Here is a 19,837-nt window from a genome sequence, read left to right as displayed (position 1 = left end):
TCACCAGAAAACTACCAGAGTAATTTATTTTTAAGTATTTTCATTCCATAGTTCAATAACATGCAAAATTTCCAATAGAATAAAAGTCAGAAAGTAATAATTTTTCCCTCACCACCTGGAAAGAACTGTCACGTGTAGCTTCATCCTTTTCTGATATCCATGGTATGTTGTCACGTTTCTGTAACGACGTACAAGTATTGGTGCTATTGTTCTGCTTCCTTTGTTTGGGAAGCATGTTTTTCTTTTGTAGCTCAGGCTAGTCTCAAACTTGCTCTGCAGCAGAAAATGACCTGTACTTCTGATCCTCCAAAGCATGCTGGGCAAGTGACTGTGGAGTGCTAGACTGTTTCCCAAGTCAGGACATGTGACTCTGTCTCTTCTTTCTTGCTGAGAGCATAGTCTTCAGTCAGTGAGGGTGATTAGTGTTCACTAGCACCTAATGACAGACAACTGTTTTGAGTGTTTTATAGATGGTGAGGCAGTGGAGATGCAAGGGAAGGCTGTGTCACAACTGATTGTGTCTTTATTTTCAAGACAGGCATCTGAAGGGAGTCCATAGATGGCCCCAGATAAAGTGACAGCAGGATCCTAGTTTCCCCCTTTACTGGATATTTGGTGCCTGCCATCTCTCCCTTGAGCAGAGTTGAATCCAGGGATTAAAGTCATCGCACAATGAGGGCCTTAGACAGAGGGAGCCAGGATAAGTTACGATCATCCTAAGTTTGAGATTTGATTGTGTACTGAAATGCCCAGGCGCCACACTTGGTGCTGAGTTCCAGGATAGCCGTGAAGTTTCCTGCATGTTTTCTCTGTTGTATTTAGTGATGTTCCAGGATTTCCTAGCCCACGACTCACTGTTTTTCTTTTCTCTTTGTTTTTGTTTATTTGTTTGTTTTTTGAGACAGAGTGTCTGTCTGTGTAGCCTTGTTCTTAGACTGTATACCAGGAGTCCAGTCCACAGAAGAGCATGATGGTTTGGACTTCATCAAAACTAAATATTTTTGTTCCACAAAAGGCTCTGCTAAGATGAGTCTGTGAAGGACAGCAGCAGAACCTGCTAACACAGGGCATATGCAACAAGCCTAAGCTGAACCCACCAGCCTCGCCATGCCAGGCCCTTAGGAGACTGCTGGACTCCGCACTGTGACTGGTCATCCCTCCAGGTGCTCTGACAATGAGCACAGCCTTCAAGGAGAGCCTACAAAGGGCAAACAGGCAAACGAGAAGGTGTCTAACATGCAGGAACACGGCATATGCAATTTTAAATCAGGATGAAATAGCACTACACATTTTCAAAAATGGCTAAAGTTTTAAGCAATGACACTACCAAATGCTGGCCAGAATATGGAGAACCCCAGTCGTCTGTATGCTGCAGATGGCAATGTAATACCATCAATTTGCCAAATATTTGGCAGTTTCTAAAATAAAACAAAAACAACTGATCCTACAATCACATAATTCAAAATCTATCCCCAAAATAAAGATTCTATCTACACTAAAATCTGTTTACAAATGTATTTGTATCAGCCCAACCTGAAACAATCAAGGTATCTTGTTGCTGGAGAATTTCTCTCCAGCTCCCGCCACCAAGTCCCGCCAGTCTCAGAGCCCACTTATAAAATAAACACACAGACTCTTACATTATTTAAACTGCTTGGCCATTAGCTCAGGCCTGTCATTGTCTAGCTCTTACTCTTATATTTAGCCCATTTCTATTAATCTTTACTTTGCCACATGGCTCATGGCTTACTGGTACCTTACATCTTCCTTGTCCTGATGGCGGCTCGCCGTGTCTCCCTCACTCAGCCTTCCACTTCCCCGAATTCTTTTCCTTGTCCCGCCTATACTTCCTGCCTAGCCAATGGCCAATCAGTGATTTATTTACTGACCAATCAGCAACACACTTGACATACAGACCATCCCACAGCACTTCCCCTTTTCTTTTCTTAAAAAGGAAGGTTTTAACTTTAACATAGTAAAATTACATATAACAAAACAATTATCAAGCAAGAATTACAGTTACAATATTAAAGAAGAGATCCTATCTATCTTATATTTGTAAGTTTAAGGTTTTATATCTAACTTATCTTTTATTATAACTAAGGAAAATTGTAAGTATCTAGTCTTTAACCACATCAAAGACCTCAGAAGGATATATTACTACCTGAGAAATGGAGAAGGATATAAGCAACTTTTAGGAGTCTTGTAGGGTAGACAGAGACAGCTAGCAGCCTGGACAGTCATTCAAAGTTCTCTTGTAAAGTTGGGGCATCTGTCTTCAGCCCACAGGCCTAGAGTCTCTTATTCACTTTTCTCTGTGTCCTGTAGAATGTCTGGCAGTTTTCTCTGCAAAGCAGGAACCTGAAGGACCATTTTGTCAAGCAAAGTTCAGTGGTCACCTTTGTATGGGTCCTGCATGTCCAGTTGATCAGACAGTCCAGGCAAGAACAGTTTCTTGCCCAAATGGCTATTTTTGTCAAGGTGAAGATAAACTCCATATGGAGTGTCTTCGATGCCCATCCTCCTCTCTGAAGTAAATCGGTGCTGTCAGGAGCAGACATGTCTCACTGTCCAAAAAGTCTAAATTTTTAAAACATTTTAAATGCCATATTCTGTAGGTCTTTGAAGTGTTTGAAGACTACCTATCTATCTGAAATATATCTATGTATACTTAGAAGACTTAACTAACATGGCTACAAATATTATCATAGATGACTAATTATTAATCTATTTTTTAATTATCCATTACAATTTTAAATGAGTTACATAAACATAATACCTCAAACAAGAATAGAAATATATATACAGTATAACAAAATTAAGTTTAAATTTGTATCAATAAACTAAAATCTGTAGCAATGTAAAACATTTTAAACAAGTTGTTACTCTTTAAAAGTAGGTTCATTAATCTACCCTTTCATCCTATCATATCTAAACTATCCCCTTTTTTTCTTTAGAAAGAGATTGTATTTATAATCAACCTGCTTTAAATAAAAATATTGGTTTTTCTCTGTCCCACACCAGAGGGCTCTTCTGATTTGGGACACAAGAATCTCTTAACCATTTTTTTTTTTTTTAGCAATATGTCTGGGTTTAGAGGGGGAGTGAGCCAATTCCATCTCTAAAGCCAGCTTGGTATATTTGGGAATTTGGGCGTAGCTTCTCTTACTACTTCCTGCTGGAGGGGGGCGCTGTATCTTATGGGGACACGAAGAAAATTTTAGGATCATGGAGTAGTCCATGAGGCTGTATCGTCTGAGCCAGTTGCCTTGAAACCATTCTGGATGTTGAATCATCTGGGCCATGGTGTCACTGGAGACCTTTCAGGGGGTCTTGGCTGGTCAAACCTGATGTATCTTAATCTGGAACAAATCCATAGTCTCTGGCTTTCTGTGGAAACAAGAGCAGAGACTCTTTTCCAAAGCAACATATCCTTATATCCAAATTTTGAAGTCAAGGTACCTTTAAAATATACATTTTGGCATAACTCAACAGCTTTTACAATCAAATGTTTTTCTGTAGTTACGAATATCAAAGAGAACATAATCCAGATTCTCTGTGTGGTAGTCATCTTTACGTGGCTTATTTTTTATACTACCTTTACTGTCTCTTTAAAGACTTTATTTTTTAAAACTATGTATTTGTTTCTATAACTCTATATATCACTTTTTTTGTCTCTTTCAAGCCTACGTATCTTTTACATACATTGTAAACTATTACATCTGAATCTGTCTTATTGTGAATCTCTTGCCTTAAACTGCAGCAGCTGTGGCTGCTGGCTCCGCCCACCTCAGCTTCCCAACATGGCGGCGGTCCGCTTTCCGCCAGCTCTGGGAGCCATAACTCTCAGAAATAGTGGGTCTACACTTTTACCAAAGAAAAAGAAACCTCTTTTTTTGTTTTGTACTAGCAAAGGCTAAATTCACCACACAGTTTAATGTGCTACTTGCAGAGGCCTCATTCCCACCATACTGCAGGTCGAGAGTGCACGCTAGGAACCCGCCAGTAGCTCAAACCGGCAGCTGCCGCTTATTTGAGAGAGACAATTAGGAAGCTGTTTTTAGGTCCGTTTTAGAATCTTTTTTCTAAGTTTTTAGGTGGAAACTCTTGCCACCACGTTGGACGCCATTTGTTGCTGGTTAATTTCTCTCCAGCTCCCGCCACCAAGTCCCGCCAGTCTCAGAGCCCACTTATAAAATAAACACACAGACTCTTACATTATTTAAACTGCTTGGCCATTAGCTCAGGCCTGTCATTGTCTAGCTCTTACTCTTATATTTAGCCCATTTCTATTAATCTTTACTTTGCCACATGGCTCATGGCTTACTGGTACCTTACATCTTCCTTGTCCTGATGGCGGCTCGCCGTGTCTCCCTCACTCAGCCTTCCACTTCCCCGAATTCTTTTCCTTGTCCCGCCTATACTTCCTGCCTAGCCAATGGCCAATCAGTGATTTATTTACTGACCAATCAGCAACACACTTGACATACAGACCATCCCACAGCAGTATCTACCAATAGATGATGACTTAAGAAACTATAGAACATGTATATTATAGAATACTATCTAGCAATGAAAAAGATAAGCCTCCATGAATCTCCAAAAAAATTTGACAAATGGGGGATAAAAGCTCATTTCAAAGGCTTCATTTCTACAACACTCTAGAACAGTTTGTGTCCCCTCAACATTCATGTGTTATAACCTCATCTCCACTGAGATGCTATTTAGAGACAGGCCTCTGACAGGTGAACAGATCATGAGGGAGAAGCACCCAGGGATGGGTTTTGTGCCCTTTTAAATGGTAACTCAGAGCTCCCTCACCCTTCCGTCTATGTAGGAACACAACATAAATCTGAGCCTCTCCTCACCATGCACTAAAGCTGATGGAGACTTTATTTAGACTTTCCATTCTCCAGATGGTGAGAAATGAATTTCACTTATGTCCAGCTCACCCAGGTTATGGTAATCTTTTACAACAGTCTGTAGACACTGACACTAGCATGAAATGTTTCCTGTTAGCTAAGACTTTAGCCATGTATTAATTTATTTAAATAATAACACTCCCACATAGCATGCTATTAGCAACAGGAGAGAACTGGGCAGTGGTGACATATGCCTTTAATCCCAGCACTTGGGAGGCAGAGGCAGAAGCAGGTGGATCTTTGAGTTCGAGCCCAGCTTGGTCTATAGAGCAAGTTCCAGGACAGCTAAGGCTACACAGAAGAGGGGGATCTTTGATTGGTGTGTAAAATGAATGAAAAAATTTTCTTAATACAGAGACTCAACCACATCCAGTTATATAAGAGATAGTGGTAATGGTTTTTATTTTTATGTTTTGTGCGCTGGTTTTGGGTCAGTTTCTTTTGAAGGTGACAGACTAAGGCTGGTGGGTTTTGTTTTGCTTTTGTTTTTCCTTGTAGGTGTTCACTTGTACCTGTACCCTTTATTATATTACTTTTGTGCCTTGGTCAGAAATTAGGCTGTGTTCCTATAGGTCTCCTGCCTCTGCTACTGAACTGCTGTAATGATGTAGTAAGTTCTTAGGTTGTGGGTACCGGATCTTCTCACTTTCTTATTCTTCATACAGTTTATCCTGTTCTTGTTCCTTAGCATACACTTAGAATAATCTTATCTTAGTTGATAGATAAAAAAATCTCCTGCTGAGCTTTCAATAGAAATTGTGTTAAACTGCTCTATTAGTTTGTTGAGAATCAGTGTTTGCTTTGTTAAACCTCAGTGTCCATAAGACAACACTCTCTTCTGAGCTCTGCCTTGATTCTGCTCTCACAGTTACATAGAGGCTTGGGATGTGGTTTGTCTTCTAGGTTAGCACCTAATGTTTCCTCCTTCCTTTCACTAGCAATTATTACTGGGATTGGACTTTTAATTTCATGTGTTCATTTAAGTTCAGGTGCCCAACATGTTGTTGCTGATGGTATTACTTCTGCTGATGTTTGGTAGATGTCTGCAGAGAAACCCTGTGGCCCAGGGGCTCTTGTGCCTGTGCTTGTGGGCCATCCTGGGTTAGCAGTTCCTCCAGCATCTGACTTACAAGGTGGAACTCAGCACCGTGTGCTTTCCTAGACAGCTAACCACACTGCTTTCTTCCTTGTAATCTTCCATTTCTTCCTGTTTTCTCCTATGTAAATTTTTATCTGAATGCAGTGGAAGAGTCAGTAAGAAGTGTCAACTGCACAACCTCAAGCTGAAGCTACAGACTTATGAAACTTCCAACCTAGGTTTATTCAAGGTGCTGTTTAATGCTTACACATATACACATGCATATATATTGGTGTATACCAGGCATTTTTGTTTGACTCGGTGTCATTGTGTTACATGTTGCTCGGGGCCAGAATGGGGTGTTATGCAGTACTGCTCATGGCATCCATGATCAGTGTCATCAGTAACAGTTACTACTCTGCAGAAGATATACAATTAGATAATTTCCTAGTAATCTTAACTCTCTGCAGTTATGAATAGTGTCACATTGGTATTCATCTCAGACTTTGAGTTTGAGTAGCAGGATATGAGGGTGGGAGGAGGAAAGATAAGCTGGTCAAATAGGATGAAGACATTTTGAAATCCAGGGGATCCCACAAGATAGTCTGTGTGGAACTCAAATGAAGCTCTTTTGAAATTCATCTTCCTGAGCTTCCCCCAGGATGAGTGCTATGGAGTCCATCAAATTTCTCTGTAACAATCCCTAAATACTTCAGCATCCTGGGCCACACGTGGTTTCATAACACAAGAAACCATCGTTTCCTGGGGATTTTTTTTCTTTTTTTGAAAGAAGTGAGACATTATTTCTATCAAGTAGGAGCTGTTGGAGAAAGCAGCTAGTCTTTACAAACTGATGTATGATGGAATGCAGAGCACATCAGTTAGTGTTTCAAAAGATGAAGAGTAAGGCTCTTGAATGACACTTTTCCTGAGAACTACAGTGTTGTATTGCTTCTAAGAACACTGGCAATCACTGAGTATCTTACTAGACTAACTCTTTATTAGACTATGTGTCAAAAGCGAGGGACGGTGAGAGGGCTCAGTGAGTGAGATCACGTGCTCATGCAAGCATGAGGACTTGAGTTCAAATCTCTACACCCATGTAAGAAAGCCATGCTTGTTTGTAATCTCTACATTATACTAGTTGAGGACAGAGGGTTGCTAGAGCTTACTGGCACCCAACCTAGTTCCACACTCAGCTAGACACCCTGTCTCCAGGAAGTAAGTCCAAGAGTGGTAGAACAGAGCACATGGTATCCTCTTTGGCCTCTGCAAGCTCATACACACACACACACACACACACACACACACACACACACACACACACACACACACACAGGGACAGTTATACTACTGCACCTAAATTTTCAAAAATCCTACCTTCATCTGTATTATGTCCCTACCAAATTTCTTAAAACATCTCTCTGTCCTTCTAGAGAAATCTTCAGAAGACATAATTGTTTTAATTTCTTAAAGATGTTTATAAAGGTGAATTTCATGTTATTTCTGAAAGCTGACATTGTCATCATGTTGAGAAGGAAACTCTAGAATTAAATGCTTCAGTTTGCAGTGGTCAGCCCCTTCTCATGAAGTGAATCTCGGCATCCTGAAGGCCAGGGGGAGAGCTGTGGACAGGTGGTTGGACTTTCTGTCATTTAAAGAACAAACAACTTGAAATCAGGCTGGGTCTGTGTTAGTCCTGACACTAGCAGCATCCAAGAGATAGCTCTTTTGTGGGAATTAGGAAAAGATGCCAGATTTTGGGAGTTGTATGAAGGGCCTCATGTGTTGAGTATGTGCTATACTACTGAGCCACATTTCTTTTCCTAGTATTTTGTTTTTAATTGGTGGTAAATTCAATAAAAGCTTGAAAAGGAGTTTCATATCTTTCCATTAGAGCTCTTAAAGTTTGTATTATATTAATAAAACTTTTTAGGGCCATCTGGGTAGCTAAAATATAATGCCATTTAGTATATAACTTTAAAAATGAAACCTGGCACTAAACTACTTTTAGGAAAGGTGGTATGATTTTGTTTTTTAAGATTATTTTCAAGTCTATTATTATTTATGTACGTGTTTATGCTCTTCCAAACTTCAGCCAAGACATTTCCACCATTCCTGTTGGATTTCTGTAAGTTGAGACAACTCTTTCTCAAGTGCCGTTTGACAGTACTAATTGAAATCTTAAATATTTTATACTTTTACAGGGAATAAAACAAATGAGCAGAGATACATATACAAAAGTAATGACTAGGGCAGCATTTCAGCTGTGAAAATTGTCCATGTAAATGCCACATGCATGTGGTTAAACAAATATTAACATATAAGTGTTGTATAGTTAAGGTGGAAAGAGAAAACTCTTAGAAAAGCATCCAAGTTGTAGGGTCAAAAAGTTTTAAAACAGGGCAGGGTCTATAGCTTAGTTGATAGAATGCTTGCCTAATATGCATAGAGCCCTGGGTTCGATCCCCAGCACTGCTTAAGCCTGTCAAATGCCTATAATCTCAGTACTTGAGAACTAGGTCACCCTTGGTTTTGTAGTGAGTTCCAGGCCACGTCTCAAAAATGAAAAAAAATTCAGAAACAAAAGCAAGGCATTCTAATGTGCATGATGTGATTCCATGTGAGAATTTATTCCATTGCTGAAGCGCTTACATATAAAAATGAAAGGGACTTAGCTCATAAGAGTTTTTCACGAATTTGTTGAAACTGTTTAGAACAAAAGGATGCTTGGTGAAGAAGTGACCAGGGAATGCACTCACTCCACCCCACTTGCCTCTGATTGGTCCTGACAAGTGATGTCATATCCTCCCAGGGGAAGGAGTACCTCATTCTAAGTACTACAGAGGTCCAAGGGTGTAGCATTTTGACAGTTGGGGCCAAGGCATCTGGATATAAGGGGTCTATGCTGCAAGAGGCTGCATTTGATTTTCAATTTATATGCTTTGTAGTGGTTTTTTTTTAGTCATTATTATTATTATTGCTGAAGTTTGAGCCCAGGACCTTATACCTGCTAAGCATGGAGCGGGTCCTCTATAACTGTTCTGTATCTTGGCTCTTGCTTTTTTTCTTTTTCTGTTTTGGCACTGAGGATTGAACTCTTCATGCTAGGCAAGCACTCTACCATTGAGCACCAAGGCACCCTCCCCCTACTTTTTTTTTTAAAGCAGTGATCACAGCTGCCCAGACGAGCCTCAAAATCAAATCTGTATCCTCCTGCCTCAGAGTTCAGATTACAAGCCTGTGCCATCAGGCCCAGTGATTGCATTATTTTAAATGAACAAATATTATGTTTATAAATAGAGTACAAAATGAAATAAAATACAGAAAATTTATGAATATATACAACATCTATATACTGTAAAAAAAAATCTCTTCTTTGATAGTCAAACCTGGCTTTCTACCATTATTACATCAGAGTAGAGCCGATGTAATAATATATATGTACTCTTAATGTGTCCAATTAGAACAGCTGTGTCCCTAGAGTTTTCCTCAAGTGACAGAAATTCACCAGAAAGAAAAATGAAGATGAGTGTGGGAAGGCTTCCTGAGGCAAACCAGACTCCCATCACGTGAGCACTTTAACCAGATCAGTTAAGGAGGTGACAGGAGGTCCCATGCACCTATGTAGAAGCCTCAGACCTCTGGACACTGACTCACTGCCTGTCAGGAGCCTGGAAACGATGCTGTTTGCCTTCTGTGGGTAGAGACATGGATTTCCAAGCTCACATCTCTTTGATGCCAACTTAGCTGGACTTTTCATTTATGCACTAGGTGATGGTTGCGGAAGCCCTGGACATTTCTCTAGAAACCTACTTGGCCATTCTGATGGACCGGTCCTACAATGGTCCCGTGATAGTGGGCAGCCCCCAGGGGGGTGTTGATATTGAAGAAGTGGCAGCTAACAACCCAGAACTCATCTTTAAGGTATGTTTGATTAGCTGGTCATGTTAACTGCATGTCGGGGTAGTAACTGCTCAGCATCTGATGAGGAGCCTGAGGCAGGGAGCAGTGGACTGTGGCTGCGGTGTGAGGTGAAGATGATGAGTCTAACTGGAAACTCTTTGGGAGTCCTGCAGAATTGAAGTGTCCAGTATTCGAAGGACTTTTCTTTTTCCCTGACCCCTCTCTTTCTTCTCCTTCCTCCTCCCTGCTTTGTTTTTCTGTCCAACCTGACCCAAGAATTAACAACAGAACACTGCTGTGTCCATGTCTGCATGGTTGGCTCCCTGCCTTTAGACATGGGTACGGTCCAGACACTATCTTTTTTTTTTTTTTTAGTGTCATAGTAGTTGCTTTTTTTTCTTTTTTATTATTAAGAAATTTTCTATTCCCTTTACATACCAACCACAGTTCCCCCTCTGCTCCCTCCTCCCACTCCCCAGCCTTCCCCCCAGTTCATCCCCCATTCCTACCTCCTCCAAGGCAAGAACTGCTATGGAGAGTCAACAGAGCCTGGCACACTCAGCTGAGGCAGATTCGAGCCCCTCCCCCTGTACCAAGGCTGCAGACACTATCTCTTATATAACTGGATGTGGTTGAGTCTCTGTATTAAGAACATTTTTTCATTCATTTTACACACCAATCAAAGATCCTCCTCTTCCCCCCACTCCCACCTCCCCATCTAAACCCACCTCCCATTCCCCCCACAAGAAGGCAAGGCCTCCCATGGCTAAGCACATACAGAAGAGGCAAGCCCATGCCTTTCCCCCTGTAAGGCTGCACGAGGTGTCCCATCATAGGTAGTGGGCTCCAAAGAGCCTGCTCATGCACCAGGGATGGATTCTGATCCTACTGCCAGGTGGAGAGTCTCTGTATTAGTTTCTTTCCTTGCTGTGAAAAAAAAATCTTGACAGAGTAACTTAAGGTATGGTTTATTGTGGCCTGTAGTTTGAGGATGCAGTCCACCGCGGTGGGGAAGGCAGCAGGAGTGGGGGGCAGCTGGGCACACGGCATCCGCAGTCAGGAAGCAGACGGAGATGATGCTGGTGCTCAGTCTTCTCTTCTACCTCTCTAAGACTCTGACCCATGAAGTGATGCCATTCACACTCAGGGTGGGTCTTTGTTCCTCAATATATTTAGCCTAGGCACGCCCTCACAAGCATGCCCAGAGACTTACCTCTTCTGTAATCTAGACCCTATCAAGTTGACAGTGGATACTAAACTTTACAGACTGTCCAGGGAAAAACAGGCATTCAGAGGTCCATATCCTTAAAATCGTCACACTAAGATTGGTTTCAGAGAGATCTGTAGTCAGATCCAAATAGGTGGTGAGTCTATCACAAACCTTAAGCTTCAGTTTTTAAAGTAAGTAATGATAATGTAGTGGTTTCTACTCCAGCATCATAAGGATTAAGTGGATGAATAGGAAGAAATGCTCAGGTGCCATTCTTATCAACTGAACATTTAGAACCATGAACCTAGTTTTTAATGTGGGTTCCTAATGTCTAATTCTATTAAAATTTTCTACAAGAAATATTATTTCCTTTAGAAATTGTTTTGTTTCCCCTTAAGTAGGGAAAGAATCCTATTTTCTGAATCTGCTTTTCTATATACTGTACCCACACTTCAATGATTGTTTTAAAAAATATTCTCATCAGTGTTACATAGATAGATTAACTGCTTTGGAAGTTTAATTGAAGCTTTATACACGGGCTTACTCATAATGTCTAGCCATTTTCAAAATTAACATTATCTAAAACAATCCCATTTGCTAACATAATGCATGAACTAATGCACATGAACAGCATTCATTGTTTTTGACAGAACAGCTCTTTGTAGAGTGAAGGTGTTATTAATAATTTTCATATGAATAAAGTACTCAAGTCATAAGATAATATTTAACCTGTGTATGACAACTCCAAACTTAATAGCAATATTAGACAGCAAAGCCTTTCTTTGGATGCCTTCCAAAAGATGTCACAAAAACTAACTGACTAAGTATTCATCAATGCCATCTGTGTAGTAATTAAAAATGAAAACTGGCATCAGATCATCTTGTCAGCGTGCCACCTTGAAGAATTATATAGTTTTTGGAAGGGCTGTTTCATAGATGGCCTGCTAATTAAAACGTAGCCTATAGGCAGCCGCAGTAGCCCTGCTCAGAGCTTTATGGAAGGGTGCCACACTTTAATTACTCATTTGCCAGTAAATACTAAACGTTTGCTTTGAGGTTTAAATCTTCATACTTGACTTCTGAATTTTGTTCATTTGATATATTTCTACTAGGAGCAGATTGACATTTTTGAAGGGATAAAGGACAGCCAGGCCCAGCGGATGGCAGAAAATCTAGGCTTCCTTGGGCCTTTGAAACACCAGGTACAGAGCTGTTTAGTGACAGCGTGTTTGCCTTGTTCTAGAAAATATTGCAGGAACTTGTTTAATCGCCGCTGATGCTAGTGACTGACAGAAAACAAGATGATTGTGTCTGAATCTTTCCCCAAATTGTTTATGGTCAAGAAAATATTTCCTGCCATTCTAAGAGGTGATGTTTATGATGTATGTATATGTATCTGATAGAGATGGGTGTGTATGTATATATATGATAGAAATGTTTATGTATGTATGTTTGCATGTGGTAGAGGTATATATATAATAGAGATGTATGTATGTATCTATATGTGATAGAGTTGTGTGTGTGTGTGAATGATAGTGTGTGCTTGTAATTTTATGATGTGTGTATATATGGGTATGTGTATATAATATGTGTTCATGCATACATATGTATGTTAAGAGATATGTGTGAATACATATATATGAGGGTATGTGTGTGTGCGGCAGGTTTATAATGTGTGTGTATATATCTATATATGTATATATATAGATGATTGTATATGTGTGTACAAATTTATGATGCAGATTTGTTGTGCAAATTTATGATAATTATATAAACAGATATATATGTACGTGATAAAGGTTTGTATATATTTTGCAAGTAGGTACATCAAATTCATGCTCTTTGGAGATATCTTGTTACTGTGATTTTGAGACAGGGTCTCATGTATCTTAGGCTGGTCTTGAATTTATGAGCCTCTTGGTTCCACCTCATGAGCCCTGGGATTACAGGCATATACCAGCACACTTGGCAGATGTGATGCTGGGAATCTAACTAGAGGCTTTGTGCAGGCAAAAATTCTGATCACTAAACTATGGCTCTAGACCTTTAATTTTAAAATTTTAAACACTTTGAAATTTTTCTTAAGCATTGCTTGTGCTGTTTGGCATATACAAGTTCATTCTGTTAGGAATTTATTTCCAGTATCTATACAATGGGAATAATGACTACTAGCTGAGAAGTATATACCAGGGATTCAGTTCAGTGCTGTGTGAGAACGGTTGTTGATAGTACTCCATTAAAGATGAATTCCTCTGCTGGGGTTGTAGCTCAGTGGTAGGATGCTTGCCTTGCACATGTAAGACCCTGGATTTACTCCTCAGCCCCTCAACCAAAGAAGATTCTCATTGTGTTTATTAAAAATGCATATTCCTTGAATTGCTCTGGGTATTTGAAATGAATATTGATGGCATGAGGCAATGTTTCAATCAGAACAATTAAAAATATAACCAACTTAGTAGTCATATCTTTTGACTTTGAGGACAAAAAATGGTACTCCAAGCTTTTGGGGGACAGAATCTGTCATGAACATCTGATTCTGCCTTTGGTCTGACCCATGGCACAGGCAAGCTTCATCCCACAGCTAAATCAGAAGATCTTTTCTGCCTGTTTTCCTGCCCTTTCCCTCATTAACCCCAAGAGGCTTCCTTAGTAACTCTGTGTGCATTCACTGGCCTGGAGCTGCCCAGTGACTACACTGTAAGTTCCCACAGTACCCGTGGAGGATTGCCATCAGTATTCCCGAGAATACAGAAATCTAATTCATCTCCAAGTTCCTTTCAGAAAATGGCATAGTGTTTGCTTGTATGTAACTGACACACATTCTCACCCAGGTATCTTATACCCCCTACAAATATCAATGCTCTGTAAACAGTTGTTATATTTTATTGCTTGGGGAATAATAGCAAGAAAAAAGACCTAGGTGTTCAGGGAAGATTTAATATTCATTTAGAATATTTTTTTTAGTATTTTCTTTGTTTGTGTGTTTGTATGTATATGTGTGTGGGAATGCATGTGCCATGGTGCTCATGATCAGAGGTCAGCTTGCTGGAGTCGTTTCTCTTTCCACCATGTGGGTTCTGGGGATTGAGGTCAAGTCACCGGGTTTGGCAGGAAGAACCTTTGCCACTGTGTCATCTCACCAGCCCCCCAATAGTAGTTCTACCTGTGGTTAGTTGGATCTTTGGACAAGAGACCTACAGCTCCTATTTAGCTTGGGAACAGTTTTTTGTTTTTGTTTCACTGATTTCTTTCAGCTTTTAGATTTTAATGCTACCTCTGGAAGTGTAATAGTAGCAGTAAGTAAGTCAAAGAAGGATAAAGTGGAATAAGACTTCAGAAGTGTTTAAGGAAGGGAGACAGCACTCATTAGAAAAATGGGGTAAAGACTATTGAAAAGGGACAGATTCACCGTGATGGTAGAAGATGACAGGCCCTCCTGGACTAAGCCCCAGGAAGAGACAAACAGACAACTAGAGGACAGAATTGTCCTTTCCGAGATTGGCAGAGAGGTGCTCTAGAGGCAGTCTGTTCAAAGGAAGATGCTGGACCAATCTTGGGCTCTGTGCTGTAGTGGTTAGTTTCATGTTGTGAGAATGAGGTTGCTGACTGCATTTGCCATTTTAAAAGGTATGTTTAAAGGCTACTCATATAGAGATGTTGATCCCTGAAAGCCAGTCTCTTACGAAGTCATGATATTACAGTTATTTGGTCCCTCATTTGATTCCAAGTGTATTCAGTCACGTACTCTGCCTGCACATGTGCCTTTCTTCCATTTTTCTATAGTCTCCTTCACTAGATCCTAATCCCCATCACAACAGGTACATGGCCCACTGCTGTGCTGTCACAGCTCGTGGCACAGTACATGTGTATATTATGTGCTCCCGAAGCATTTGGCATCTGAAAGGTTAAATGAAATCAGATGTCTAGGCTGTCTACATTGACTGCTTCTAGGATATCAACAATAGGTGTCAGATTGTATGAGCAGAATAAACCTAGAGTGGGTAAAAGCTGTCCACCCATTGTTGGAATGCTCAGCTTATGAGCACAGTAGAGAGCTCTACAGATGATAACAATATTAAATAATATTAAATATATCCTAAGACACCCTTGCCACCTCCATATGTGTAGAAAAATTAAGGGTTATTTATAGCTCTCAAATGGCATAATTATGTTTCCCAGTGCCCCCAAACACTTTCTGAATGTGCTATGCAGAGAAGGAAAGATGAATATGCAGCTTCTTGGGGTTACCAAGGAGCCAAGTTGCCAAGGAAAGGAAAGAAAGAATAAAAACTTTAAGACAGGGTCGTATGTGTCACTGGCAGGCTGGCATCTTCACAGGTTTGACTATTTGCTCAGTGAGCAAGCACTAATTGCATGTTGCTTTTCTAGGCTGTGTCCAAAGTACTGAAAGATAGTCATTGTTCTCTGGGGACTCATGGCCTAGTTGAGGTCATTCTGCAGGCCCAGAATACATGCATTGGGAAAGGAGGAAGAGGGAAGAGAGAGGGACAATGAGGAGGAATGAGGTGTGGATGGCTTGGAATTTATTGAGGGGTACCCAATTTGTTGGCACAGTAGGAAGGATGGATGGCCCATGAGCTCAGCGTAGATGTTTGTATCATGTGTAAAAACAGGAGTCTCTGATTTAGGATGCTGCCGTAAGGCATGAGGATTGGTGCAGGGTGCCATACACAGAGGAGGTATGTGAGAAAGCAAACATTGAAGCAGTCTTAGGTCACTGGTCCTGTCATGAGGAGATGATCCGACGCTGAGGGACTGCATGTACATCTGGCAGTGGTTGCCTTGGTAAAATCTGTATTCTGTATATTTTACCACAGTGTTTTGAAATGGTTGCATTAAATCTTATTTATGTACCTAAAGTTATTTCTATTGGGTACTTGTTCTTATTGATGAATTACTCGTTAAATCACGTATTAAGTGTAACTAGGCAGTGGCTGCAGAAGTGGACGGCACAGGGTCTAGGTAAGTAGGGTTCTCCCACATGCACATGTGCAGCTATACCACAACTGTCTAGTGACCATTCAAAAGCCAGGCATGAAGTCACATGTATATATTCCCAAATACCTGAGAGGCTGAGTCACAGTTCCCTGAGATCATTCATGGATACAAGACCAACTCCAGCAATATAATGGGATCCAACCTCAAAAACAAAGCCCAAACCCCAAAAGATACTCAATTGCCATATCTTGCACAATTTGGTCCTAGACACTCAGACACACATGAAAAAACAGTTTTGGGTGGGCTGAGCTTTGCTCTGATAGAAGACACCAACCAAGCAAAAACCCCACAACAAGCCAGAAAGTCACCCGTTGATTTTATAACAGCCTCTGTTGTACAAGGCCACTGTAGGGACCACACTCTGGCTGTAAACATCCCTGAGGAAGCTGTGATGCTAGAGAAGGTGTGCTGATGCTCTGTGTACACACTGGCAACATTAGCTCGTGGACCGAAGCACATGGGTCTGAAGCCCTGTGGTCCTTGACATGGCTCTGCCATGGCCTTGGGTCTCCTCGGGTCCTCACAGTCCACAATTTGTGCTTGACTAGCTTTGCAATTTAATATAGTTTAGTGGGCTTTAAAAAGTGTCAACATTGAAACTAGGAAACAATAAAGTAAACAAAAAAAATTGTGAAGGATCTTTTAGACTGTTTCCAAAATGAGATTGGCCTTTTGAAAGTTTGTCAAAAAGCCAGAAGCCATGAGACATGAGTGATGTGATTGACCTTAGATTCCCATGTGACAGGAGTAACACAAACATGGCTGAAAGATGAATGTTAAAGGAGAAACACATTTCCAATTTATATGGGATAAAGAGCAACTTTTATTCACATAAAAACACTTCCTTTAAGTTCCTGATTAAAAAAAATCCAAATCTCAACAGGTAAATATACACAATCCATAGAAAAGAAAATACAAACATACCTCAGGAGCTAGAATGATGCTCAGACTCATTCACATTATGAGATTTTCGTTAACACTACATGCACAATACCCGCTCTCACTTGCCGTGTCAGCACTGCAGCAGCGTGATGCAGAAGCTGAATGGTGGTGGGTGGAAAGTCTTTCTGGACTGGCTTGTGGGAGTTAGGGTAGTTCCTGGAGCACTTAATAGAATCATTCAGATTTAAAATGCTTTCAGGGCTGCGGGGAGGTTTTAGTGCTTTAGCAAGCACAAGGCCCTGAGTTCAATCCCAATGCTGGGAAGGTAGACACAGGCGGATCTGTGGATCTTGCTGACTACTCAGCCTAGACAGCTTGATGATTCTCCAGACCAGCGTGAGATCCTGTCTCAAAAAAACCCCAAATGCATAGTTTAGAGGAACAGTACCCAAGGACTCTACATGCCAATCATATCTGTAACACCTCAGTCATATACACACATTTGCATACAGCCACAAACCCGCAAACACATACACATAATCATACACATATACAATAAACAATAAATGAAATGTTTCCATCCATTCTGCCACTGCTGTGGGGACTTATCCTATAAAACCTAGTCACATGTATTACAGAGACAAGAAAGATGATATTTTAACTAAATGAAGCTATTAGAAACAATCCATATGGTCATTATTTAAGTGATGAATGTAATGAATGGTAGTATAGCCACACAATAAAATATGATCTGACAATTAAAAGAATGTCCTATTTATCCTGGCAGTGAAGGTTTCTATTAATAAGGATAGAGGCATTTGTTGTTTTGTAAAGATGGGAAGTGTGCATCTTAGCATGTGCATAGAGTGTATCTCAGACAAAACAGAAGCTGTTGGTGTCTGCCTCCGAAGATCTGCAAAGCTGTGGTTGGGAAATAGAATCATGAGAAACCCTGACATACTGCGGAGCTTTATAAAATTTATATCTGTTACCTACTCATAAAATATTTCATAGTGAAAAGATTCTGTCTTGGTCTAGTATAATAGCAAATGTTGGCAACCCTACTGCCTAGGTGGGTGAAGCAGAGGGGCCATGAGTTTGAGTTTGCATAGCAAGTTGAGAGTCTGGGAAACATCTTGTATCCCTGACTGAAAAACAAACAAACAAACAAAAAACCAAAACAAAATGTTTTTGCCTTACATATTGGATGCATTCATATATTTATGTCCCTCAGATTTCAACCAGGATTTAAGAAAATTTTCACAAAGGCCTGAAATAAGATTCAGATAGTATGAGATTTATAGAAATGCTCTCATCAAATGTGGGCTAGCTTTCAATATTGACCCTAGTATGAATTTACATTTAGGGATTTCATTCATAGGTACTGTAAGAACTGGGAAAGTTAAGACTGAAGGAGTAGAAGGGCCCCTTCTTCTACCTTTGTTCTTCCCATGACCTCGATCCCTTGACAGGACAGAGCTGCTCACGAGCTGGCCCAACAACCTGGAAACAAGCCCTACAGGTTTCAGATGCAAAGGGGCAGGGCCACATGCCTCTGATGGTACATACTGCTAGGCTGGCTTGGTAGACATGCAGTGGCAATGGGAAGTAAAACAGAGCCAAGGATGAGTGCCACCCTGTATGCAACCACAGTTGCATAGGCTTATCCTATTTGTTGTAAATGTGAACTGTCCTGGAGGTATGATGACTCCCCCATGTGCTGTCCCAAGCTCCACCACATGCTGTAAACTAGCCTGCCCTGATGTGAGCAATGAAGACCCGTGAGCTGAGAAGAACAAGTGGGTGAAGTGAAGCCATGGTGACATTAGAGGGACTGCATACGCATGCTCTCCGTGGTCTTTGCCTCTGGGACCCTCTGTGTCAAGTGGGAACTGCATGGTTCGGTGGCTGTTCTGTTTGAGACTTTCATCTTTCTGTCTCACAGTTTCCAGCAGACACTCAGGAATTGCTTTGCAGACTGTGGGCTTGGATTGGTGAATATAATAACCATTTTATTCCAGCATAATAAGGAAAACCTTGTCATTAAAAACTCTCAAAAGCCTGTTTACCTTTTAACTTAAATGGAGCCTGTTTGTATTAGTGATTGTAGCTTATACTGCAGTCTAACATGACTAACAGGGACATGATAATTCACAAAAGGATTAATGGCACTTTTAGGCTGCATAGAAAATATTTTGTTTTCTTAATAATGGTCTCTCTTAGTGTCTGGAGGAGAGTTGAGCAATCTCTTCTAATGAATAGCAATGGAAATTAAAATAATTATGTTTTTCAATTTTTCCCTTCAGAAAACCTAACTGAAAATAAAGACATAATTTGCTAATTTTAAGATTCTGTTAATGGAACAAAATAAACTTTCTTGTATTGCTTGGGTGTAATTCCATCTCACTTGAACACTTAGGCAGCCGACCAGATTAAAAAGCTGTATCATCTCTTTCTGAAGATTGACGCTACTCAGGTGGAAGTGAACCCCTTTGGTGAAACTCCAGAAGGACAAGGTAACAAACAGCGGCAAGTTAGAAATACAAGTGGACTTTATAATTATGCATATAAACTGTAAATTAGCCTGCGAAAAACTGCAACAGCAGCAGTCGTGTTGCGTTCATTTCTCTCAGTAATTTAATTTCATCTCATTTCAAATGCTCCCATGATGGTGCTCAACATTTTAGCATTTGCTGTAGGCAAATGCCAAGCCTTCCTGGGAGCTACTTCCTGCCTGGCTTTAGCCCCCTTCATTCAGTTCTTGCATGCAGACAAACACTGAGCCCGGGTTTCTCAGGAGTTGCTGCTGATAGAAGGATT

The 19,837-nt window shown here is 40.6% G+C and overlaps 1 protein-coding gene across 3 annotated transcripts in view; it reads left to right on the top strand.

Moving 5' to 3' along the window:
* The window catches only part of Suclg2 (succinate-CoA ligase GDP-forming subunit beta), a 279,164-nt gene that overhangs the window by 143,530 nt on the left and 115,797 nt on the right, over nt 1-19,837 (top strand). For all 3 annotated transcript variants that reach the window (XM_059258255.1, XM_059258257.1, XM_059258256.1), the window contains 3 exons: nt 9,775-9,927; nt 12,229-12,318; nt 19,437-19,533. In XM_059258255.1, coding sequence (XP_059114238.1) covers nt 9,775-9,927; nt 12,229-12,318; nt 19,437-19,533 — 340 coding nt within the window. The remainder of the gene's footprint in view (nt 1-9,774; nt 9,928-12,228; nt 12,319-19,436; nt 19,534-19,837) is intronic.

The sequence above is a fragment of the Peromyscus eremicus genome, chromosome 3, assembly GCF_949786415.1.
Source record: "Peromyscus eremicus chromosome 3, PerEre_H2_v1, whole genome shotgun sequence".
Lineage (NCBI taxonomy): Eukaryota > Metazoa > Chordata > Mammalia > Rodentia > Cricetidae > Peromyscus > Peromyscus eremicus.
This window is presented reverse-complemented; position numbering and strand designations above follow the sequence as displayed.